The following is a 25,165-nucleotide window of genomic DNA, read 5'->3' as shown; positions in this document are numbered from 1 at the left end:
TGGGCCACGGGGAGACATGCCAAGGGCCAGGACACCAGAGTGTCGGAGGAGGGGCTCTGTGCCTCCATAACCCATGCCGCACAGTGCGGCTTCTCTACTCTACCAGAAGCATTGGCAGTCGTCATTCTATAAGGAGCTTCTGAAGCTGGCATTGGCCAAGGGGGTATCAGGTTTGCAGGGAGCTCTTCGCTTATGAAAGCTGGAGCCAGAAATCATGGAATCTTGGTTATCTGTCTTGGCGAGCCATTCAAGCCAGGCCACGGTAACAGCCTGCACGACAGGATACAATAGTTTTTGTCTTCTGCCCCCTCCCTCTCTGTAATGTCATCCTTATCATTTCTGTACTGTGCATTGAACACCAGCACCTCAGGGAAATGGCCTTCCCCACCAAGATCTGAGTTCTGAGTACTTCTCTCTCCCTGGCAAACATCCATCCGTCGGTATTTCCTATCGCAAGACGCCAAGACTGAGGAGAAGGCAATGGTGAGTGAGGCGGTTTGTGGAGGTTTGGGCGGCCAGGTGCCCTGAGATCCCACCAGAAGCGCCCTCCTCTCGGGACCCCCACGTGGCTGTGCGGCTACAGCCTTTCTGTGTGACCAACCAGGGGGTTTTTCTTCATTCACAGACTCATGAGTTGCCAGAATTCTTGTGCTGCCTTATCTTATAACGTGGGAAGCCCGGTGTGCATGATTTTTAGTATTTTCAGTTCATGCATTTCATCATTAAATGAGCATTTATCAGGTAGCCGTTACGTTCCAGGCATTGGGCTGGCTGATGAGGACACAGAGATAAATTTAATGTGTCTCTTTACATAATTAAAATCTCTTGATAAATTACTTTGTCATATGTGACTGCCGATCTACTGTACGTGCGATTACAGCTGTTGTCTACAGTGAGTGATTTATAGTGCGTCTCCCGTATGCTAATGAAGAAAACCTATAAAACGAGAGTGTTTCGGCGAAACCTACTGAGCTGCTAAGTTACTTGGTTTCATTATGTGGTTCGTCATGAGTGTGTCACTGCCCACCGAACTGCTTCACTTTCTCTGACCTGACATCCAAGTCATCTGCTCAGAAGCAAAAGAAATAGAATTGTGTATTTCCAGGTCTACTAGGAAAACAGAAACTACTCTAGGTGTTTGAACCAGTGGGAATTTAATTCAGGAAGTGGGTAGAAGGTACTACAGCTAATACAGGATGGTCAAGCAAGGCAGAGAATGACCTCTACGGGCCAGTGTCACTCCCAGTGGAAGGAACGAGGGACAAGGCAGTGACCTCCAGATGCACGGTGTTGGAAACACAGCGGAAGCTGCAGTCCCATTGGTGTGTCTAGAGGCTCTAGATCCTGGATGCCCCTGTGGAGCCCTCCCATTGGGCAAACCCAGCTGAAAGCCTGCGGTAGGAGAACCTGGGACCAGCTTTCGGGGATCGGCCCTGGGGGTCGTGAGGGAAGGGGGTGCCGTAGACTGAATGTGTGTGTCCACCCAGAATCCGTATGCTGAAACCTGCCTCCCGACATGAGAGTACTTCGAGTTGGGGTCTTTGGGAGGTAATCAGGTCATGAGTGTGGATTCCTCAGGCACGGGGAATCTTACAAAAGAGATCCCAAAGAGTTCCCTCACCCCTTCTGCCATGTGAGGACGCAGAGAGAAGACAGCCGTCGATGAACCGGAAATTGGCCCTGGCCAGACACCAGATCTTTTGGTGCCTTGATCTCGGCCTTCGAGCTTCCAGAACTGTGAGAAATGAATGCTTGTGTACGCCACCGACCCGACAGCATGTCCGTCACGGCCGCCAGAACAGACTAAGATAGGCAGGTACGAGCCGTGGAGCAAATGCACAAAGATTTCTGCCCCTGTGGAGCTCATGTTTTAGGGAGACATAATCAACAGGAAGCCCTGTATATCATTCATCGTTATATTTTACATGATTATTATATTCTCCATCAGGATAATTGGATGCTGCGGTGTTTTCATCTTGAAAAGAGTGGTAGGTCCCATGGGAGGAAACAAGTACTGGAGAGGAGGGGGGTCATGAGTCTCAGGGTGGCAGCAGTTCCGGCTTCAGACATGCGGGGCAAGGTCGGCTTAGCGGAGAAGTTGCATCTGAGCCAAGACGGGACCGGCGACACGCGGGTTATGTAAAATGCTGCTACCGGCATGTTTTAGGCACTGGAAACTGCAAGAACAAAGATGCTAAGGCTGAGTACGCTGGGTTCGCAGATCCTTTTCTTTTTTTAAGTCGGAAAGGGGAAAAGCAGGATTGGGTAAGGTCAGAAAGGGAAGGGGCACCAGGTAACATGCCCTGGACCAGTTGGGTCCAAAAGATGTCAGCGCCATCAGCCTAGCGGCAGGGTATAGGAATTAAACCATCGTATTTCATCTGTAAGCCTGAAGATTCGTCTAATTTCCTGTTAATACTTACTGAATGGTTAATAAGTATTCACTACTTGTTGCATTATGCTGCGTCAACAGCGGCAAATTGGATACATAAAACCCTGCTTTCGCGGAGCTTACATTCTAATTGAAGAGATCCAGAACAAACAAGTCAATACAACAAAGGTACAATGTCAGGCAGAGGTGAGTGTTAGGAAGAACATGAGGTCGGGTCTAGTAAGTGAGGGGAGTGGAGAGTATGTACAGTGCTAGAGATGGGGAAATCAGAAGAACCTGGTAAGAACATTCTTCTCAACGTGTAAATCCATTTTGTAACGTTCTTTGGGTTATGCTGAGGATAGGGAAGTGAAAATGTACTCACATACCATGTTCTATGTATTGAGAATTTTGAGTAAATTTGCTGTTGCATGTTGCATGACAGTCAAAATGCAATACTCACAAAGACTAAGAGTGTCGCTACTGCAATTTGCGGCATTATTTTCCCTGGGGGCAAAGACCGACATGGTGACATTTAAGAGGAGAAATGGAGGGTGAAGGGAAGAAGCATATAAAAATGTGTTGGTGTGGGCAGGAGCGTTTGCTGATCCATTAGGGGAGGAACAGACTTGAACTCAGCAAGATGTGCTTTGGGGCTGGAGTGGACAGAGCGAGGAGAAGGCAAGGTCGAAGAGGGAGGAGGCAGATCAGGAAGAGCTGTGCGGGCCACGGAAGAGAGACAGAATTTAATCTTCAGGGATGGGAAGCCACGGAACGGTGGGAGCGGAGGGGCGGGGAGTGTCATCGTCTCCTTTGCACTTTAAGGGCTCACTCCGCTGGCATTGGCCAACAGTGTGAAGGTCAGGTGTGAGGGAGAAGGACCCTCTACACAGCTACGGAACTAGTAAACAGAAAGCGGTGTCGGAGATGATGCAAAATGATATTGTTGGAAAAATTAGGGCGATGATATGCCCACAAGAGGCACACCCTTTCTGACCTTTCAGACCCACAGAGTGGTTTGGGGACACTAAGAACTCTATTTGCCCTTTTAGTTTTGTTGATTGTTTCCTTCACGGTGCAGAAGCTTTTTATTTTGAAATATTCCCAATAGTTTCTTTTGCCTCAGGAGATATATCTAGAAAAATATCTCTGTGGCTGTTGTCAGGGGAATTACTGCCTGTGCTGTCTCCTAGGGTTTTTATGGTTTCAGGTCTCACATTGAGGTCTTTCACCCGTTCTGAGTTGATTTTTGTGTGTGGTGTAAGGAAGTGGTCTACTTTCATTCTTCTGCATGTACTTGACCAGTTGTCCCAACACCATTTATTGAAGACACTGTCTTTTTCCCATTGTATATTCATTCCTCCTTGGCTGAAGATGAGTTGATCATGGAGTTGTAGGTTTATTTCTGAGTTTTCTGTTCTGTTACATTGATCTATGTGTCTGTTTTTGTGCCAATCCCGTACTATCTTGACGATCACAGCTTTGTCATAGAACTTGAAGTCTAGACTTGTGATACCTCCTGCTTTGTTTATCTTTTTCAAGATTGCTGTGGCTGTTTGGGGTCTTTTGTGGTCCCATACAAATTTTAGGGTTGTTTGTTCTAGTTCTGTGAAAAATGCTTTTGGTATTTTGCTGGGGATTGCATTAAATCTGTAGATTGATTTTGGTACTGTGGACATTTTAAGAAGGTTTGTTCTTCCAATCCATGAGCATGGAATGTCTTTCCTTTTTTTTTTTTTTTCTTGTATCATCTTGACTTTCTTTCTTCCATGTTTTATAGTTTCCAGACTACAGTTCTTTCAGCTCTTTGATTTAGTTTATTCCTGTTTATTTGTTTTTGTTGCACTTGGAAATGGGATTATTTTCTTAATTTCACTTTCTGCCGCTTTGTTATTGGTGTGTAGGAATGCCACAGATTTCTGTACATTGATTTTGTGTCCTGTGACTTTACTGAATCCATTTATCAGTTCTGGTAGTTTTTTGGTGGAATCTTTAGAATTTTCTGTCTATAGTATGTGGAAGGCAACCTTTTGAATGGGAGAAGATATTTGCAAATGACGTATCTTACAAAGGGTTAGTATCCAAAATCTATAAAGAACTTATACAACTCAATACCAAAACCCCCCACAAATAATCCATTTAAAAATGGACAGAAAACACAAACAGACGTTTCTCCAAAGAAGACCCAAAGATGGCCAACAAACACATGAAAAGATGCTCAACATTATTCTTCATCAGGGAGATGCAAATCAAAACCATGATGAGATACCACCTCATACCTGTCAGGATGGCTAAGATCAACAACACAAGAAACCAGTGTTGTTGAGCATGTGGAGAAAAGGGAACACTTGTGCAGCTGCTGTGGAAGACAATATGGAGGTTCCTCAGAATGTTAAAAATAGAACTATTCTATCACCCATCACTTGTAGGTATTTATCCAAAAAATAAAAACTCTAATTCAAAGGGAGATATGCAGGGCATTTGGGTGGCTCAGTCAGTTAAGTGGCTGACTTCAGCTCAGGTTGTTATCTCAGGGTCCTGGGATTGAACCTTGCGTCAGGCTCCTTGCTCAGTGCAGAGTCTACTTCTCCCTCTTGCTCTGCCCTTCCCCCTTTGTGCATGTTCTCTCTCTCTCAAATAAATAAAATCTTTAAAAACAAACAGACAAACAAACAAAAAACACAAAGGATACATGCTCCCTGTTAGGGAAGCAACTCAAGTGTCCATCAGTTGATGAATGGATAAAGAAAACGTGATATAGGTATACAATGGAATACTATGCGGCCATAAAAAAGAAGGAACTCTCGCCATTTGCAATGACGTGGAGCTAGAGAGTATGATGCTGAGAAGAATAAGTCCATCAGACAAAGACAGATACCATATGATTTCACTCATACATGGAATTGAAGAAAGAAGACAAATGAGCAGGGGAAAGAGAGAGATATAAACCAAGAAGCTGACTCTTAACTAGAGAGAACAAACTGGTGGTTCTTAGAAGGGAGGTGGGTGGGTGGTGTTGGGTTAAATAGGCGATGGGGATTGAAGAGGGCACTTGGGTTGAGCACTGAGTGGTGTGTGGAATGGTTGAATCACTATATTGTATACCTGAACATAATATAACACTGTAATGTTAACTATACTGAAATTAAAATGAAAACCTTTCAAAAAAAACATGAAACGAACGGGCAGAACCAAAAAAGAAGAAGGAGAAGAAGAAGAGGAAAGAGGAGGCCATTTGGCTTACACTTGGTCTGTGTTTCATTCCAGGGCTTGGGGAAAGGCCAAGGGAGTGAATATGTTAAGCTTGGTGGTCCTAAGGTCTCTGTTCCAACTACTCAAGGAGTCACGTAGGGTGAAGGCAGCGTAGATAATATGCAGATGTATGGTAGTGGCTGGGTTTTGATAAAACTTTTCTTATAGAAACAGGGAGCAGGCAGGATATTTGGCCCTCGGGGAATAATTTGCTGACCCCTGGTTTAGACTCTGGGATCACCTGTGAAGTCTCCTGACCTCTGCTCCACAGATGAGCTTGTGGCCATATGCGCCGGCCATCTGCCTGGCTGGGTCCATGCTTCTAGACATGTGAAGCTGGTCATCCACCTCTCCTCTTGACTTCTGACCTGTAGTCACTCAATCTTCTGACTAATGTGATCCTTTTAGTTCACTGGGTTAATATTTTTCTTAGCGTTTACTTTTTACTTAAAAATCTTTTACATCTGTGTAAGATTTGAATGCTAGCCTTTAACTTCACACCCTTATGAAGAATGCCATGGCGAATTTTCCTGCCTTTCCATTTATTTCATCCTTCCAAATCCTTTTGTTCGTTTTTGGGGTCCGGAAGGATGGTCGGACGCAAAATGCATGGGCTTTGGAGTAGCTGGACCTGGGTTTGGACAATTCCACACTTAGCGCTGTGTGCCCTGGGCAAATTGCTGAATTTCTCTGAGCCTTCCTTCCTTCCTCTGTAAGACTCAGAGAAGAATAGAAGAATTTCTTTTACAGACTAATTAATACTAAATGATAATCCTAAAGTACCAAGGAATATAACAACTTAGGTCTTCCTTCTTAACAAAAATGAAGTCAAATGAGAGGGTGCTGAGCCCCATGGAAAATGCTAAGATTGGTGGCACTTCCAGTTAATACTTTATTGCTATATATTTTCATAAAGTTTCAGTGGCTTTTTAATTTAGCTGTATTTGAACATTACGCAAATAAAACAAATAAAATATTAGTATATATTCAGAGAAGATAATTAACTACTTGATTATTCTCAGGGAGTACAACATACAAAGCAGGAAAACCACATCTTTTTTTTTTTAATTATGTTACGTTAGTCACCATACAGTACATCATTAGTTTTTGATGTAGTGCTCCATGATTCATTGTTTGTATATAACACCCAGTGCTCCATGCAATACGTGCCCTGCTTAATACCCATCACCGGGCTCACCCTTCCCCCACCCCCAAAACCACATCTTCTAAATTTTTCATCAAATGTCATACGGAGGGTGCCTGGGCCGTGCTGTCAGCTGAGCCTCTAACTCTTGGTTTTAGCTCACTTTGTGATGTCGGGGTCATGGGATCTGACTCCTTGTTCAGCATAAAGTCTGCAGGGTCCTGGGGTCGAGCCCTACACTCCCTGCTCAGCAGGGAGACTGCTTTTCCCCCTCCCTCTGTTTCTCTCTCTCTCTCTGTGTGTCCCTCTCTGTTTTTGTCTGTCATGGATAAATAAATAAAATCTTTTGAAAAAAGTCAAGCCAATTTGGGGCATCTGGGTGGCTCAGTTTGTTGGGTGTCCAACTGAATTTCAGCCCGAGTCATCATCTCAGGGTCGTGGGATTGAGTCCCACCCTGGGCATGGAGCCTGCCTGGGATTTTCTCTCTTCCTCTTCCTCTGCTTCTCCTCATCCCCTACGCTAGCCACCCCTTGCGGATTCTCAAAAAAAAAAAAAAAAAGTCATACCAATTTATGGGGACAACAGAAAAAGTGACTAGCTCTATAAGGACAGAGGGTTTGGTTTTTTTTTTTTAAATTCTAGGTATTTATTTTAGAGAGAGAGAAAATGCCGGGGAGGGGCCTAGGGGAGGGAGAGGCACCAGCAGACTCCACACTGAGTGGGGAGCCTGATGTGGGGCTAGTTCTCACGACCCAAGATAATGACCGGAGCCAAAACCAAGAGTTGGTCGCTCAGCCAGTTGAGACCCCCAGGTTTCCCATGACACAGACTTTTAAGACAGTGAAATAGGTATCATTTACCAAGCTCAAAACATTTTAAGCCATCTTCTCGCACGTCGTACATAGATAGAAAGACAGGTCTCGCATTTTGCAGCTATTACCATGTACATTTTAATAACCTCATAAAAAGCAGCACGCATTTTATTTTACGCTTTCCCAGTAGGCCCCGTTGATGGGCATACAAGTCCCACAAACCCAGCTGGCAATGATCTTCATAGTTTCACTACTTTATTTTGAACCAACCATGGATGTTTCACTGAAATTTTCCATTTGCTAGGCTAGGCATTTGGTACAAAAAATAAAAATCAATCCGGTCAGCCAGTGTCATTGGAAAGTCTGGGATGATGGTTCTAGAAGTGCTTCTCAGATATCTTCTGGAACCCTAGTACGATTGGAAGTCCATAATGGCGACACGCTCCGCCGAGAGACAGAAAGTCCACGCGAGTTGTGACCACGTGGCCGCTGTCGTCCTACCGGACCGCGGAGTAGAGGCAAGGAGCATTCGAATGTCAAGTTCAAAAGCGTTAGTGAGGACCCCGGTCAAGTTAGAAAGCCGCACTGTAAGCATTTCGAGGAGAGTGCGTCTCTTAATTTGGTTTTGTCGCCTTTGCTTTATCTCACAGAGCTATGCATTCCCTCCTTCATCTCCAACAGGATTTCAGCATCTCAAGACAAACGTGGACTCCTTTCTTACGTTTTCTCCCGTCTATGTGGAAGGTGCCAGAGGGTAGGGGAATCACACTGGCCCAGAGAAGACAGCAGACAGCAGGCAGGAGACTGCTCCCACCCTGAACGTGATCGCGGCCCTCAGTCCCTTCCGGTGAACGTTCTGGATCGTTGGTACCATGCGTTGGTTGGCTCCGGTCACGGCGGAAAGTGCCAACTCCCTCAGATTCTGCACAATCTCCTGGACTGCCGTTCAGGCTTTGGACTTTAATCTCTACGGAACTTTAGGCAGACTTTGAACAAAAGTTTCTTGACTTCCAAGAGTGTATAATTCGACTGACGAGGAAAGAGACGAGGAAACCTACAGCAGGTGCCGAATCACATCGGTGAACATGTGCCAGGCACTTGGAAACAAAAGGACATGTGCTTTGTCTCCTGTGGCCGATCTGCTGTCTCCGGGATTCCCTCCGCCCCTCAGCCTTGCCGCTGGAGCAGCAAGATCGTGAGGATTGGGACCAAGGTCTCCCTGTCCCCAAGCAGAACTGAAGACCAGGGGCATCTGTCCCGCTGGGCTGGGGAGCTCTGCGCAGGGGACAGAGTCACACGGTGATGGCTCAGTTGAACGTTGGCTCCCGAGTGACCATCCCCCCTGCTCCCCGGGGTGTGCAAGTGCCCACATCTCGCCGGGCTCTTGTCTAAACCAAACGCTGGGCTCTAGACGGTGTGTGACATTCCTGCCCGATCTTCCGTTCCAGCTGGGTCCGCTGTGACTCAGTGACCAACAGGGTGGGGAGCACCCACCAAGGCTCAGCTGTCTGAATGAAAGGGGTGTTCAGGAAGGCTGCTGACGTGGCTCTGGGGCGCCGCTGCTTCCCACAGTCGTAGCTCCCCCTTTGTGGGAAATGTTATCTCCCACTCTCCTGCCTGTTGGAAAGCCTCTGGCTCAGCCGTGCCCTTGGTTCCCAGAGGTCCTCCTAAATACCAGGGCCTGGATCACAAGTGGCTGGCCGAATGGAAACCCAGCGGTGTTCCCGGGGCTGCTGTGTATGTTCAGTCCCAGCCAGGCAGATCCCAAAGTGGGCAGAACTCCAGGCCGTTGTCACAGCTTTGGCCAAGACTCACCACGACGAATGCTGTTTTCCTGGACTCATCCTTGGAGGGCTGCCATGTACACACCTACCAGCGCTGAGCTCGGATGGAGCCCATGGCTCATCAACACGGGTGACCCCACGTAAAGCTCCCTGTGCTGGGAGCCCCGGCGCCATGGAGCCGCACCATCGCCCCAGCACCGACGGGCCCCAGTGCCCCCGGGTGATGGATGGCAGTGGACCTGAGCTTACCACCAGGGCTGCTGAGTGCCCTCACTCGCTGCCCCAAACAGTCATTGCTTTTGACCGTAGCTCAGCATGACATCAGTCACGCTCATCCGCCTCTCAAGACGAAGCCCAGGGCCGCGGCGGGTAACAAAACGACCCCAGCAGACCAGTAACGGTGCCCGCCTGCACGCAGGTTCGCCGCTTCAACATCTGAAGAGCTCGTTCTTAACACTCTTTGGAACGAGAAAAGCTTCTCAGTTGAATATTTATTGAGAAGCGGAGCTCAAGCAATAGGACAGTGCACACTGTAGGGCCGCATCTCATTAACCAGGATAACGTGGACATTCATGCCTGTTAAGAAGTAACCTCCAGGATGGTGGGGACCTCATCGTGTCCACTGCTGCGTCAGTGTCTAGAGCATTGCCTGAAACGTGGGAAGGGGCTCAGATAGTCCCTGAAAGGACGGGTATTACTGAGCTTGTTGCCAGGGCGGTGAAGCACACAGCCGTGGGCCAGGGGAGGGTAGCGAACGAGAGACACAGAAACCTACCGAGTTTGCCTTCCCTTCTGCGTGGCAGGAGAGAAGGCAGGCGCATGGAGAGCGATGCTATGTCCATTCCTCCCTCCTGGCTGGGCTTCCAGCAACTGACCGAGGTGAAGACGTCCGTGCATTCGTTGGTCGGAAGGGGGCTGAGAACGCGATGCTGCGAGAGAGGGGCTAGCCTGCGGGCTCTTGACCACCTTTCTGAGGGAGAGAGGGACGAGGGGGCTTGTATGTCTTGACAAGAAGTCTCTCTGAGGCCTGTGAAAAGAGAGCGGACTGGAGGCGGCGTGGGGTGCAGATCCCCAAGAGCAAACTGGAAGAAATGGCAGGCTTTCCCGTAGTGTGAGTTACAGACGCATCTAGAACCTCCCTGAAAGACCCTGCCTCTCTCTTGCTCCCTTTTCTGGGATTACGGATACACTGCTGCTTTCACTGAACAACATGTTTGTTCCTTTGGTCTTCTTAGAACGAAAGTACTCCTTAGATCTTGGAATGTGAGAATTGGTTACATCACTGGTTTTCAAGCGGAGCATTTTTGTCCCCTGAGGGAACATTGAGCAACGTCCGAAGACATTTTTGGGTCCTGCCACCACATCTACAGTGCACAGGACAGCTTCTACCACATCTAAGGATGATCTGTCCAAAACTTCAATGGTGCCGATGTTCCAAAATTGTGCGTTTCTCACCATTTTCAACAAATCCCCATTATTTTTCTTGAACACATAGTTTGAATTCAAGGACAAGTCTTCTTCTTAATTCTCAATTGTGGTGGCATCTGAATCACATAGATGATTTTTAAAAATAGTGATTTCATCTATATTCATGCTTGCTCCCGAGGGGATCTCAATCAGTCCATGGCTTTGAATATCATCTGTATGTGACAGTCGTCAAATCTTTACCTACCCGGAGCACGAAGAGCTGACAAGCAAAATGTCCCCTAGCAGGAGGCAGCCACGGGCCCATGGAAGACCATGTGACTGACCGGGCATTCTCATGCTGGTTCTTTAAACCACGTGGTTCTCCTGTTTCCCAGGAAGCCGGCACCCCCTCCCTTCTGCATTTTACCTTCTAGTCTGTCTGACAGGACCTGTTGTTTTCTCAGGGATTCGAAACCCTTCTTCCTCACCGTCAGCATCGAAACACTCCCTTCTCTTCCTTACGATTCCCGAAAAGAATAACATTCAGTGACTAAACCCTTTTCTTCTCTGACTTCACACCCAGAAAAAACAGATTGCTTTCTGACTCATTCTTTCAACAAATAATTCATTTCATATTGTTATAGAGGCCTTGGATCCTGAATTATTGCTCAATTGAACACATTGTGTCCGGCACTTATTTTTACTTCATTATATTTTTTAATTAAATTTCAGGAACGCAGGGTTGGATAAATTAGAATTCCTGGTTCATCACGTTTTCACCATTGTTAAAAATATGGCCCATTTTACATGTTGAACGAGCTATTGAATTCGTTATTGTTAATAGTGTAATGGACAGCAGCAGATCCCATTCTGGGCAAGACAAGCTACATCATTTATCATCAGCCAGTCCTCCTGCTTTGTCTACCATGACCCTGCAGTCTAGGTCAACTAGTTCCTTTACTTTTTAAAATATATTTATTGCACAGATATGCTCACTGATAAATACAGTTTTGATTCTAGTCATCCTTTCACTACCAAGCAAGGATAACCCGCCATATGCAATCTCTTGTAACAGTAGACACTTCCTGTTCTATTACAATGGTGGATCTTTAACCACATACACCTCGGTAGCTGATTTATGCTGACAACTGGATACTATGTCCTATGAGATTACCTCGGAGTTTATGCATCTGCCTTCCCCCTGATGGATGTCTGTTGGTTCCAAGGTCTTGCCAATGTGAGCTGTCCTGCTATGAACATGTCTGTCTACCGTGCTTACGATGCACGTGCAGTGGCTTCCCTTGGGTTGTGTGGAAGTAGGGTTGAGGAATCCCTGGTCGTGGGATTGGACAGTCGTGTAGACATGATGCCTAGCCCTTTTCCAGAGTCAGGGCATCAGTTTCTGCCCCTGCCAGCAATGTATAAAAGCCACTATGGGGACTCCTACTCTCCAAGTTGTAGCATAGTCAGAGTTTCCACGGTAGACAAGAAAAAGGGTAGAAAAGAACATCCCCTTTGCCCTTATTTTACGTATTCTTTTTCTGACCACCAGTGATGCTCAACCTTTCTTCCTACATCTTCTGGAAATCTGTGTCCCGTCATCTGTCCAAGCTTAGTCACAGCTTTTCCTTATTTTTCTCTTGATCTGTTTGTGTCCTCTTTTCCTGCTGATTTGTAGGAATTCCTGCGCTGGTCGTCTTTCCAACATCTTGTCCGTTGTGTGTGCCGTGAACATAGTTCCTCCTACTCTGGAAGGAGTCTCTTTTCTTTCTTTAAGATGTTTCCAATGGACAACATGTCTTAATTTTAATGTAAGTAAATCAATCAATGTTTTGTTTCGGTGGTTAGCGAATGCATTCCGCGTTTTATTTAAGAAGTCTTTCTCTAGTCCTGGGTTCATCTTTGATCTGACTCCTGGTTTGTTCTCTCTTGTTAGATGACGCTTAGAGCCCTTCCTTTCTCGCTTCCCTGGGCCTCATTCAGGTTTTCCTGGGGGAGGGTGGGACAAGTCAGTATTGCCTTCTAGAGCTTTTAGCTTCACGTTGCTTTGCCTGGGGCAGAACGTCATGAGGCCCAGTTCCAGCTGTCTTGAGTCTGGGGGCAAATGCTGGTGCTGCTCCCCCGCGCTCTGCCCTTGGCTGCCCCTTGTAGGCAGCTATAACCCAGCTTGCTGCATTCAGTCAGCCAGACTGCGTGCTGGGGAGCAGAGAGCTGAGTGTGGTATGAAGGATTTCCAGGTATTGCAGGTTCCCGTAATTTTAGATACTCTTAGGCTGTTAGTGAACTTCCGTATCAGATTTTCAAAAACTTCAGTATGTATGGGTGGCTCTGTCGGTGAGGCGTCTGCCTTCAGCTCAGGTCATGATCCCAGCTGGGGATGGAGCCCGTATCGGGCTCCCTGCTCAACGGGAGTCTGCTTCTCCCTCTCTCTGCCCCTCCCTCTGCTCTGCTTGTGCTCTCTCTCACTCTAATGCTCTTTCTAGAAAAAAACAAAAACGAAAACAAAAAACCTCTCATAAATAAAGGAACCAATTATTCCTGCACCAAATACATTGAACTGGAAAGCATTACGCTAAATGCAAAAAAAGCCAGACTCAAAGCTTCGTCCCATAGGATCCCATTTATAGAACATTCTGGAAGAGACAAACATGGAAGGACAAAAATCATATCACCGGTTGGTGGAGGCTGGGGTGAGGGCAGAGGTTGGCGCAGGTATGAGAAAACTGTCGACAGGGACAGACATATTCTGTATCACAACTGTATCGGCTCCATAACTGCGTTCTTTGAGAGTCATCGAGTGTCCCTTTAAAATTTGCGGTTTTTAATCATGTCCCACTTAATTCTATTTTATGTATATTCACCTGAAAGCTGACTAAGAAAGAGTTTAATAAGAAAAAAAATGTATAATGCCACTCCCCACGAGGTCATTTCGTGTAGCAAACACCGAGTCTTAAAAAAGATGTTTAAAATCAGGTCGAGTGTTTGACCAGGTGTCAAAAATGAGTCTGGCGTTCCCACCTGCTGTGTGAGTTCTCTCTGGGTAATATTCTAGGTGGAAACGCTTATCGTGAGTGCCTGGGGAGGCAGACGGCCGTCGCCCGGGGCGTTTTCTTCTGTCATCATTTGTATCTCACCAATACCATTCCTGTCTCATAAGCTGTTTTGATAAATCATTTTGGAAAGCGGAGTCGGTTCTCATGTTCAGAAACGGACGTCTGCTTCAGAAGTCACTTAAGCATCATTCTTTTTTTTTTTTTTTTTTTAAAGATTTTATTTATTTATTTGACAGAGAGAGATCACAGGTAGGAAGAGAGGCAGGCAGAGAGAGAGAGGAGGAAGCAGGCTCCCTGCTGAGCAGAGAGCCCGATGCGGGACTCGATCCCAGGACCCCGAGATCATGACCTGAGCCGAAGGCAGCGGCTTAACCCACTGGGGTCAGACTTCTACGTTAAGTCAAATGGGTGGTTCTCCACTGCCAGCAGTTTTGCTGCCCCCCTGCACCGGACTCAGGGGACACATGGTTCTGCCTGAAACTAGAACAGATGGTTGGGGTGGGTGGGATGCTGGTGTTGACGTCCAGGGGGTGGGAGCCGGCTAAGCTCCCCCGGGGACAGGGCAGCTCCCCACTGCAAATCACCAGCCCAAAATATCAGTAGTGCCGAGGTGGAGAAACCCTGGTATAAAATTTATACTAAATAAAAGAGGGGTGTCTAGGCGCCTCAGTGGGTTAAGTCTCTGCCTTCGGCTCAGGTCATGGTCTCAGGGTCCTGGGATCGAGCCCCACATCGGGCTCTCTGCTCAGCGGGGGGGCCCTGCTTCTCCTTCTGTCCCTACCCCTGCTCATGCTCACTCTCTGTCTCTCTCTCTCAAATAAATAAATAAAATCTTTTTAAAAATTAAAAAAAAAAAAACCAAGAGTAGCTAAAAGCCAAAACAAAACTTATAAATTCGCGGGTTAATCCTGTAAATGCTCTATCTACCTTGCCTAGTTGGAGTACTCGGTCCTTGTTGAAGGACCCAACCTAGTCCTTTTGAAATACGGTATCTGGGGAGGTGGTTTCTACTGAGACCTCTGTTTTACAAGAGGGAGGTCTACAGATGTAAAACAAGTGAAGGAGTCTGCATAGGAGACCCGTTCCTTGGAGCACCTGGGGGGCTCAATCCCTTAAGGGTTGGACTCTTGGTTTCGGCTCAGGTCGCGATCTCTGGGTGCCGACATTGAACTCCGGGTGTGCTCTGCGTCGGGTTCGGCGCTCAGCACGGAGTCTGCCTGAGATTCTTTCCCTCGACCCCCCCTACTCATTCTCTTTCTCTCTCTCTCTCAAATAAATCAGTCTCCAATAAATAAGGGGCGGGGTGGAAGATACATCCCTTGTTTCCGCAACTCAAGTTTAGTCCTGGGTTGATTCCAAACGGATACCGTTCACCCTTTTTAGTCTTCAAACAATATCCTTGCTCAAAATCCCTCCGTAACTGAAAACATTTTGCAGACATCATGGTCATTTCACTTGGTTTTTTGAGCGGAGGATGGATAACACCTTAGTCAGGGGCAAAGAGTCTTCGATCTTAAATTAATGATACAAGCACGCACATAGTTGTTTGAAAACAGAAAGGACCGACTTCTTTCATTTCTCCCCGGTGCCTGGGGCCAGGAAGCCGTCATTCCCGTGGTGACGCCCCGCTGGTGTGAGGACGGAACCCGCTCTCCCGATGTACCTCTCGGTGTGACTCCCGGGCCTCGCATGTCTCAGGGGTGCAGGAGCAGCGCACCTGTGAGATTACTCGCAACTGCACATCTCTCCCAGCACAGTCTGCACGTTCTGCATCTCAGCATGTTGAAAACAAATCTCTCCCAGCTGAATGCTGGCCGACTGCCGCCTTCCAGAGGGGTGGCTTCTAACTATTTGCAGAAGACTCAGAAAGGGTTTGAACACAAGTCCGTTCCTTCGCTTAAGTTCTTTTTGGAGCACAGACGGTGTTATCGTATCACTGAGTCCTTTCTCTATGTGGTGTGATATCCAGAAGGAGCACAGGAGGAACATTCGCACGCGGAACCCCACTCAAGCACAGGACGGTGCTGGTCACCGTCTCTGACCGCTGCCTGTTGTCCGTCTGGATCCCGGGGAAGCGCAGATCCCCGAGCCCCTGGCATTTCTTCTCTGGAGCCGAAAGCCAACACTGCTTGTGCAAGGCAGTGTGAGCGTGTGTGGAAGTGGGGGGGGGCATTCCAAAGTACAGAAGCCCCCGGAGGGTGAAGGAGAGGGAAGGGGATGACCTTTGACTTCCCACCCGCTGAAATGCCCCAAATTCCAGGAGACGGAGGATATTCTCCAGCGGGAGCCTCTTCGCCACTGCCGGAAATCCCGCAAATGGACCCAGACTTTATTTTTGGTTTGGTTCCTTTTCGGTCCTACAGGACTGTGTTCTCCCTGCGACGCCCCCGTGGATTCAGAAGAGGAACATGCGGTCGTGACGTGGGTGCGTTCGCGGGTCTGTTCACACGGTCGGAGTATCCCGCTGCTTGCTTCTCGTCCTTAAATGGGTTTATCTTCATGTCTGGACTCCAGGTTCACCTTGTATAAAGTGGCCCGTTCGCCGCTGGAAAGGCTTCCCCCCCCACCCCCCGCCCCCCAGCACTGCGGATAATGCGCGTCTCCTTTCTGTGCATTAGTCTCCCCTGGCGGTGCATTTCATCGGGACAGTGGCACCTTTCGGGGACCCTTACGAAGCAAGCGATGTGTAAGCTGCAGAGGTTTCTGAACGGAAGGTTCTTCGAACAAAACTCGCACACATTTGGCCCTTGTCGTTCGGTGCTGTAGCTAATAGGATGGCCGGGCCCGGGCGGGGAGGCTCAGTCAGCCAAGCCTCTGCCTCCAGCTCGGGTTACGATCCCGGGGTCGGGCTCCCTGCTCAGCGGGGAGTCTGCTTCTCCCTCTCCCTGTGATCCCCCCCCCCCCCGCCACTCATGCTCTCTCTCAAGTAAATAAATAAAAAACTTCTTTTTTTTAAGTGTTTATAAGCGAAGAAAAAATTCATTTGGAGACTGCTGCGCTCATTTCCGTAATTTAGTTCAGTGGGACCGCATTAACACAGGAAAGCCTTTCGGTGCCTAAATCGACCCTGGCGTGAATCGCGGTAGTCTTTACTGAGAACGCGGCATGACCGTGGTCGTCAGATTCATGCCTTGGAGCTGACAGTTTCGTCCCACAATCAGGTCATCACAGAGGAAGGACTCTGAGGCCGCATTTTACGGACATGGCCAGCATGTGGCACTGTTTCCTGTGAAACGCTGCCTTGGTGCCTTCTCCCAGCGCTGCAAATCTGCCCTGGTGACAGTGGCTCAAGCTACATTTCACTGGGCTCGAAACATCAAAGAAGAAACAACCCACTTAAGTCTTTAAACAGAACAGAGTTTCAGTATTTCTGAAGAGCACCTGTAGGTTTGCACGTTGAGGAACGAACAGAATAAAAGAGTGATTGTTTATTAGAACGTCCTTTTAAGAAAGCTTTAAAAAGTGTGATTTCCACAACATTTTAAATATGAATTTCACTGAAAGATTCCTGATGTAGTTCACATGAGAACTAGGCCCGTCGGAAGAGGGCAATGAGGTTTTTAAAAGTTATATTATTTAAGGTTCAGTAAGAATTATATGATTTCAGTTTATTTGAATGTGCTTATGATCCTCAAAAATATGCTGGCGGCGAACCAGTTCTGATATTGGGGTCATGTCAAGAAATGGAAACCCACGACTTACTTTTTCTATTTTAAATAGTTTCCTGCATTTGACGATTAAGTAGTACTTATTTGATGGCTCTGTGTTTTGGGTTTCCAAAACCCAATGTTCCTGGCATCAGCCGCTACGCTCAGTAAGACACTCAAATCGACAGGGGCCATGAAATGTGCTAAAGCTAAAAATTTCTGGCAGTAGGTGCTGGGAGGGAAGAAGCGTTCACAGTTGAATATCACACTCTCTTAAACATGAACCATGCATATTGATACGTTTTATTTTTTAGTAGCTCTTCTCATTTTAGTAATTATTGCAGTGACGGATTAAACCTTTAGGGATGACTTCATCTACAGTAGGTGTGCACAACGGGTGCCAAATTTAATTCTAACTGAAAGATTGATTGTGGCCTTGGGGGAGGAGAGACGAAACGGCATGAAAACAAGCAATAGCTTGAAATCGTGTTATGTCACCATCCTTTCTGCCTTCTGTCCAGAAAAAATTGAAATTTCATTAGACTGTTCTTCAGCGCACAAAAGTAATAGCCGTTTTCTGACGCTTCCTAATAACATCTTCGTAAATAACCAGTCCATTAATAACATCGATACCTTTAAGGCTATAAATGGAGCAGCTGAATTTTTATAATCTCGCTGCCAAGCGTGTTGTATGCTTACCTTATCCCCCGACAGGATATCTACAGTGCACAGTGATTTAAAAAAAAAAAAAGCAGATGATTGCAAAGGAATGTGAGTGTCCTTTTCTACAAAGCACAGCGTGTTCAATGGCCCTGTTGCATAAAGTTATCCCTTTCATTTGCAGAAGGATAAAACTGGCTGGCAGGGGCCGGCGCAGTAAGCGGTACCAGGGAGGTTCACCCCATTCTTCCCCGAAATCCTCTTACAAAAGATGGAAATCTGATACGTATCCATTCACTTGTTAACTGTATGCCACGCTCCCCATTTCTCTACGGTTACCTCTTAAGAGCTCTTGGTCGCCTCCCCTTATGTCATCGTCCCCTATACCCAAAGACTGGGGACCTCATAAATGCCATCACATTTAAGTATTGGTCTTCCCCAATTTTAGGGGGAGTTCTCAATTTGCTTTTCCAAGGCGGTGGGTGGGGGGGGGATGTATCTGAGAAAGATTATGCTCGTTTCCTTCCTAGTTTATTCTTATCAACTGCAGCTGGGAAGCTTTTGAAAAGACCAGCTGCTCCTCTGGAAGAATGAGTGTAACACTATGTCATTGGACTGGAAGGTACTGGGGAAAGTGCAGTGATGTGATCATGGAGAAATAGTTTGGTATGCCCAATCCAGATCAACAAGTACACCGAAAAAGTACTTCAAACAACGAGAAAGCCATAAATGCTACTGAAACCCACGTTTAGTGGGCTGTTTTCTGAACCAGTTGTCTGTCAAACGTGGCCCGGTTCAGTGGCTGAGGAGCACCAAGTGTTGTTTAAAAGTTGGGATTCCCGTGCCCTACCCACGTCCGCTGAGCCAGAGCCCGTGAACGTGGCGCTCTGGAGTACATCTTCAGCAAGCTTCTCAGGGGGTTCTTACTCTGTGCTCAATGCGGCGCGGGGGGTGGGGTGGCGGAGAATAGGAGAGACGGACGGAAAGGAAGGAAAGAAAGAAGAAACTCGTATCCTAAATAAATGGTAGGGAAGACTATAGCCGGCTTCTTGGATGAGGACCTTGTTTTGTGCGTTTCTTCTAGAACCTGACCAAGATGGGCCACATAGTTGGGTCTTTGTTCACACAGATAAAAGTTAAGAGACAGACAGTTAAGACCCTTTCCCACTGTCCTTGCTGGGTGGGTGTTTTGTTCATTTAAAGTCAAAGTGAACTCAACTTCTTTACACAAATTCAGACTGTGGGGTCCAAGTCGACCGTGAGCAAAGGCTTGCCAAGCTTTCTTGCAAAAGGTACCTGGACAATTGTCAGCCATCTCTTTCTCCACCATTCCTTCTGGACACTACAGCTCTCCCATGTGGTGGGTCTGCGTGATCTCAGAGATCTTCATGAACGTGGCCAGTCCTGTCGAAAGTTAGCTTCTAGGAGACAACTTCTAGGGCGAACTGCAGAATAAATTCGGCACATATAAGCAGAATAAAAAAACTCAGATTTCAACTGTTATTCTGACTTTGCCAAAACGTTTTCCTTTTACAAGTTACTTCAAACTAAAATTAAAATAAATAAAAAAGGCCAGCGTAGTCACGGAAGATGTCTGTGATAATTCTAAAACGAGAAAGCCATATAATTTTAACACATGCATAAGGTGGCCCTATATGTTTAATCTGAAGCTCTCTGTTCAACAGGCTAGATGTTCACGTTTGTGGTTTGTTATAAAATGCATTTATTCATGGAAGTGAATATGCTATAGAACCCATAAAAAAACACAGTGATCCCTTTGAACATTCAAGAGCTGTTTTTAAAAGCTCAGCGTGTTCGTCCCTATGATTTCACTTTCTAGAATATACATTTCATGATATGACACGCAACGTTATAAATCAAAGATACCGTAGGAAAATGTAGGCATGCATCATATCTTCGTTTTCACCAAGGCCAGGTATCTGCTTACCTTCAAAAGTTAAATGCAATGGAAGCCTCTGCCGTAGCTTTTGGAAACGCTTTCGGTAATTCGCAGTGTGAGTGACAACGTTTCGCAGTCAGTTCCTCTGTGCAGACGTCCCTCCTCTAGTCACTGCTGGGAGGCCATCGACACCTCCCCGCCTGGAGTCACCCTGGTTAGCTCCTTTGCTCTAGTCATTGTTAAGTGTTCAACAGACTTTTAAAAGATTGATTTATTTATTAGAGAGAGAGAAACAGCGAGAGAGGGAACACAAGCAGGGGGCGTGGGAGGGGCAGAGGGAGAGGGAGAAGCAAGCTTCCTGCTGAGCAGGGAGCCCAGTGTGAGGCTCGATCCCAGGACCCCGGGATCACCACCCGAGTCAAGGGCAGACGCTTAACGATGGAACCACCCAGGCGCCCCGTGTTTAACAGACTTGAAAAAGATTTCTGTGAACAGTTCTGAGCATCTGTTCAACGACTGAGCTCACGCCTAAATTTTTACCGTTTCCCGCTCAAGGGCAGTGTGGTGTTGCTAACCTGTCCATGGAGCTGCCCCCATAACTCAAACCTCATTCAGAATTAAAAGCAAGATGGTGCCGGAAGAACGTTGAGCCAAGTGTGATCTTTCTGGGATGGGGCTCTGTACGCCCGGGCAGGGGGCACGCCCAGGAAGCCAGGTCTTTCTACAGAACCTTTTGAGTGAGACCATTCTGGTTTTTAAAAATTCACGGAGAAACACACTAAGCCGTGAGTTCCGTGTGGCCTCTCGGACTTCACTGTGGGAAGGCACATACACAGATGATGTCCTTGAGAAAGAATCCTGGGTACAGCAGGACGGCTGTAGCTCCTTGTCCTTACCCTTTAGCAGGAAGAGCTCAGCATCCAGAGTGGAAAATGCGAGGGAGAATGGGGGGTGGGGAGAGGCTGGAAGCCGGAAAGAGCCTAAGCTCTGTGGGAGGAGGAACCCACGCTGAGAAGAATCTCGGGGCAGGTCGAGTGCATCTCAGCGCCAGCTGTGCTAATGGTCGGGCTGGGTTTGGACTCCAGAAGGCCACTCTGTAGGAGAATGTGGGGAGGGCTGGGCAGAGGTGTTTCTGTCCGTCAGGTGGTCTGTGCCCGAGCACACGTGTGCACGGGTCTTTTAGACTCACCTGCGTTACCTACGTATCCCCGTGTCCCAAGCATGTTCTTCATGATCCCAGCTCTCTCGAGGGCTGCCGCCTCCCCGCTGTCACGTCCTGGTGGAACTCAGGGAAGCACAAAAGTGGTTACAGGTGGTGCACTATAAATGCTGCCCCGGCTCTTTCCGTGGCACGGTCCCCTGTGGGGACCCAGAGCAGGTCCCTAGAGGGGAAAGAGACATGGTGGGGCTGAACCGAGAGTCGTTGGTGGGGGGGCGCACAGAGGAGGGGAAGATTTAGGGAAAGATTTGTTTTGGGGCCTCCTTGGAGAGAGTAGTGCTTCCCAGAAAATGGGACGCCCGAGGAAGCAAGTAGCGTGCGTCTGTGTCACAAACGGGGCTTGCTCTGCACCCAGATGGGTTTCCCGGTCATAACAGGGAGAGGAGGGAGGAGGAATGAAGGAAGGAATGCGGGAGGGGAGAGAGGGAACTGTCAGTCCGGTGTCCCTGCGCGCCTTCTCGCTGCTCCGATCCAGACCAGTCGCGCCTTTGCTCTTTCCAGGACTTGGAAATAAAAGGAAATTGAAATACGCGAGAGTGTGAGCGAAGCTTTTTGACCCGGGGCAGAAACCGGGGAGGCAGCCTGCAACTTTGAGGCGCTGCGTCCTTCCTTAGGCAGGTTGGACGTCCTTGGGGCTGCCGAGGCCCTCCGTTCCGAGGGGGCACCTCCACCCCAGGCCGGGCTCGCTCACGCCCGACGTTCTCGTGGATGGTGGTAGTGGGGGCAGGATGCGGACTACTGGGGAGCCCGGCGCGGGAGACCGACCACCCAGAGCGGGGCGCACCGGGAAGCCCCGGGCGGCGCCGCCCTGCCTCGGAGCGCGGGGGCTCGCGGCCGGGTAGCCCAGCCCACGGCCCTCCGCCCGGCCGCCCTGTCACTCATTTCCCTCGCAGCCAATGGCGCGGCGGCCTGTCACCCTCACCCCACCCCTCGAGGCAGAGCCGGGAGGAGGTTGGCGGGGAGGGCGCGGGGCTGGAGTTGAATGATTGAACTTTCCAGCGGAGTTGCGGCCGCCGCGAGGTTCCCGGCAGTGCGGCCCCGGCGCGGAGCTGGGAGCCTCGGCCAGCGCCCGGCGCCCGCGCTCCACCCCCCCGCCCCCGACCCGCAGCCATGGAGCCCGGGGCGCCCGGCGCGGCCCTGACCCTCTGCCTCTGGCTGCTGGCCTGCGGGGGCTGCCTGGCCGGCGGCCCCGGCGCCGCGGCGGCTCGGCGGCTGGACGAGTCCCTGTCGGCCGTGAGCGTCCAGCGCGCGCGCTGCTCGTCCAGGTGCCTCAGCCTGCAGATCACGCGCATCTCCGCCTTCTTCCAGCACTTCCAGGTAGGGGAGCCGCCGCCCGCCCGCGGCCGACCTGCGCTGCGGGCCGTGGCCGGGGGCGCGCGCGGCGCCTGCCTCCCGGCCTCGGCGCCCAAACTTCTCGCCGGCCTCGGCCGGCAGATCCCGCTCGCCTGCGGCGTGGATCTCACCATCGAGGCGGTCGGACCCCCCCCGCCCCCTTTCCGGCCGACTCCTTGCTCCCGAAAGGACAGAGAAGCGTGCACATCAGTCCCCGACTCCCCTGGTCCCCGGTGGAAAGCCCAGTGGAGAGCCTCTTGCGGATTCCGCGGGTGGGTGTGTGCATTTCCTAGTTTCCCAGGACTTCGGCGCGCGGCACTCGGGGCTGGTGGCGAGTCCCGCGAACTCCCCCGCGCTCCCGGGCCTGCGGCGCCGCCAGCCCCGGGAGCGAGGCCGGGAAGCGCGCCCAGCTGCGCCCGGCCCCGCAGGTGCCCGCGGGTGGACACCTCCGTCTCCACTGAGCGCCGCGTTCACGTTCGGCGGGAGCGGGGCTCGCAGCCCACCCGTGGAGCCGCGGAGGCGGCGAGTCGTGTGTTCCAGAGTGTGTGTGTCAGGGAGGGTGCTGGCAGCGGCGGCCGTGCGCGCTCGTTCGGAGCCCGGGAGCTTCTGAGTCAGTGCGTAGTGTGCGGAGTAAACCTGGGGACGCGGGACTTGGAGGGCCACGTTGGGATGCTCCGACGAGAGTCCCGGGGTCACTCTCAGCCCCCAGCCCTGGCAGGTCCTTCCAGCTTGAGTGTGGGAGAGCGTGTGTGTGAGTGAGTGTGGATGTTGGAGGCTCAGTGGGTGGCACGCTTGGCGCTTGTGCATTGCCAGGTTCCTTGGGGGGAGCGACAGCGCCGAGGGTCCCCACAAGTCTTGCGTGGGAACCCGGGATGCTGGGGGCGCGTTCGCGCCGCTGGAGGGTTCTGCGGGGGCGCGTCCCCTTGCCTGCCCCCGCCGACGCGAGTGCGCGCTGTCCGAGCTCATTCGCGCTCACGCCTTATTGCTCTCGAGGGCTCTGGGCCCTCTCTTGGCCGTCTCGCTCCTGTCCTTAGCGGCTCACCTGTTCCAAGACTCGGGTTCCGTCTCGCCGCAGGGAACAGTGCGGAGGCCAGGAGGAAACCCGGGGCCCTGCCGCAGGTTTTCGGTCTTAGGAAGTAAACCGGGCAGGGTAAAGGGGGCTTCCAGAGGGGCCCTGGGTATTCAGCTGGGAGAGCAGGCGGTTGTGGTGACGGCGGAGTTTGGGGCGAATGTGCGCAGGCTTGGGGGTGTTCATCCTGGCCTGCGAGCTCATGAAAGCTGGCGCCCGGGGGCCCAGGCGCTCCCAGCTGGATCTTCGGAGCCCGCAGCCACTCGCGAAGTCTGCGTGTGCGGGGGTGCGCGCTCTCAGGGAAGCGACCTGTAGTGGGTTTCAGAGAAGCTGGCGCACTCCGCGTCCCTCCTGGTTTGGGCAAAGGGAAACCCGAGTGCTCGCGTCCTGTGCTGAAATGACGCCGACATCCTGGAGAGGGTTCCTCCCTGGCCACCTGGTTTCAAATCCGCCCTGCCCGCCCTGCCCTGCCAGGCCCTCTCCGGGGAAGATGCTGCACTATTGTTTCATCAACAGAAAGCAAAACAGAGCGACCCGTTCCTGGAGAGAAAGAGTATCTCTGCTTGCTTTTTCTCTTTCTTTCCTTTTCTTTTCTTTCTTTCTTTCTCTCTTTCTAATTGAACTGTCCGTCGCCGTAATTTATTTGTTTTACAGTTTAAGCGGCTAAAGAAGCAGTTTAGATCAAGCCAATTCCCATGAAAGGCTTTTCTTGTGGTCTCCTGGCACGATTTCTCTTCGGAAGAAAAACCGCTGACAGAATGCACATCGCCAGACAATCCTGATTACATTTTAATTAGCTGGGGTGGAAGAAGCTGCAAATTACTGTTAGGACTTAGGAACGGCTGTTTTTGCCATCAACTGCCAAGCCACTCGTGGAGGGTTAACCCTAACCTGGTAATGCCTTTCTGATTTACCCAAGTTGCAGGGATTATATTTTCCTAAGATTTGAAAAGGCAGCGACACACTCTCCTTAGAAACCTAAGCTTCCCTGTCCCTCCCTCTTGCTAAATAATTGGGAGATGACAGAGGAGTCCGCTGCTGCCAACGCCTTACAGGGCGCGTGGTGTTTATTAAGAGGCAGGAGAGGCAGGGGGAGACGAAGCTTGCGGACGAGCCCCTTCTCTCCGGGTCACCCCACCCCCTTGTGCACAGAAGGCCCAGCAGAAGGCTCTTTCCAGAGCAGGTGGCCATCTTCAACTTCTGTCCCACAGCCCTGGGCCTCTTTTTAAGGACGGAAGGCCTGTCTCCATCCTTGAGGCCAGCCTGGCGTGGGGACGCTTAGATGTGACAGCTGCCAGGGCTTGGCTGTGGAGACCCTAACCTGTGTGATCACGGTGTGGACAGAGGCTCAGAGCTGCGGGGAGCAGTGCCCTGCAGTGGCCCACAGGCTTGCAGAGGGACGCTTCAGTCTCACCATCTGTGCCCTAGCTGCACGCGTTTGCCAGCCACCGGCCCCGAGCTGTGATGCTGCTCACCTGGGGCCTTTGCTTCTGCTGTCGGGGTGGAATTCACCT

At 49.9% G+C, this 25,165-nt stretch overlaps 1 protein-coding gene and 1 long non-coding RNA gene across 3 annotated transcripts in view; one reads left to right on the top strand and one right to left on the bottom strand.

The window, feature by feature from the left end:
* Nucleotides 1-17,753: 17,753 nt before the first annotated feature.
* On the bottom strand, nucleotides 17,754-20,345 carry LOC116582835. Its single transcript, XR_004282530.1, has 2 exons — nucleotides 20,080-20,345; nucleotides 17,754-19,576 (listed from the first exon to the last, which is right to left on the bottom strand). It is a non-coding gene; the product is annotated as an uncharacterized LOC116582835 (long non-coding RNA).
* A 1,878-nt stretch (nucleotides 20,346-22,223) lies between these two features.
* Nucleotides 22,224-25,165, top strand: part of ANOS1 (anosmin 1) — a 170,990-nt gene continuing 168,048 nt past the window's right edge. Inside the window, exon 1 of one of the 2 annotated variants that reach the window (XM_032330623.1) lies at nucleotides 22,224-22,567. In XM_032330623.1, the coding sequence (XP_032186514.1) occupies nucleotides 22,361-22,567 (207 nt within the window). In that variant the 5' untranslated portion in view covers nucleotides 22,224-22,360. The remainder of the gene's footprint in view (nucleotides 22,568-25,165) is intronic. The other variant, XM_032330622.1, reaches the window with a different exon arrangement.

The sequence above is a fragment of the Mustela erminea genome, chromosome X (genome assembly GCF_009829155.1).
Source record: "Mustela erminea isolate mMusErm1 chromosome X, mMusErm1.Pri, whole genome shotgun sequence".
Lineage (NCBI taxonomy): Eukaryota > Metazoa > Chordata > Mammalia > Carnivora > Mustelidae > Mustela > Mustela erminea.
The sequence above is the reverse complement of the archived record's forward strand: the minus strand, read 5'-3'. Positions and strand labels throughout refer to the sequence as shown.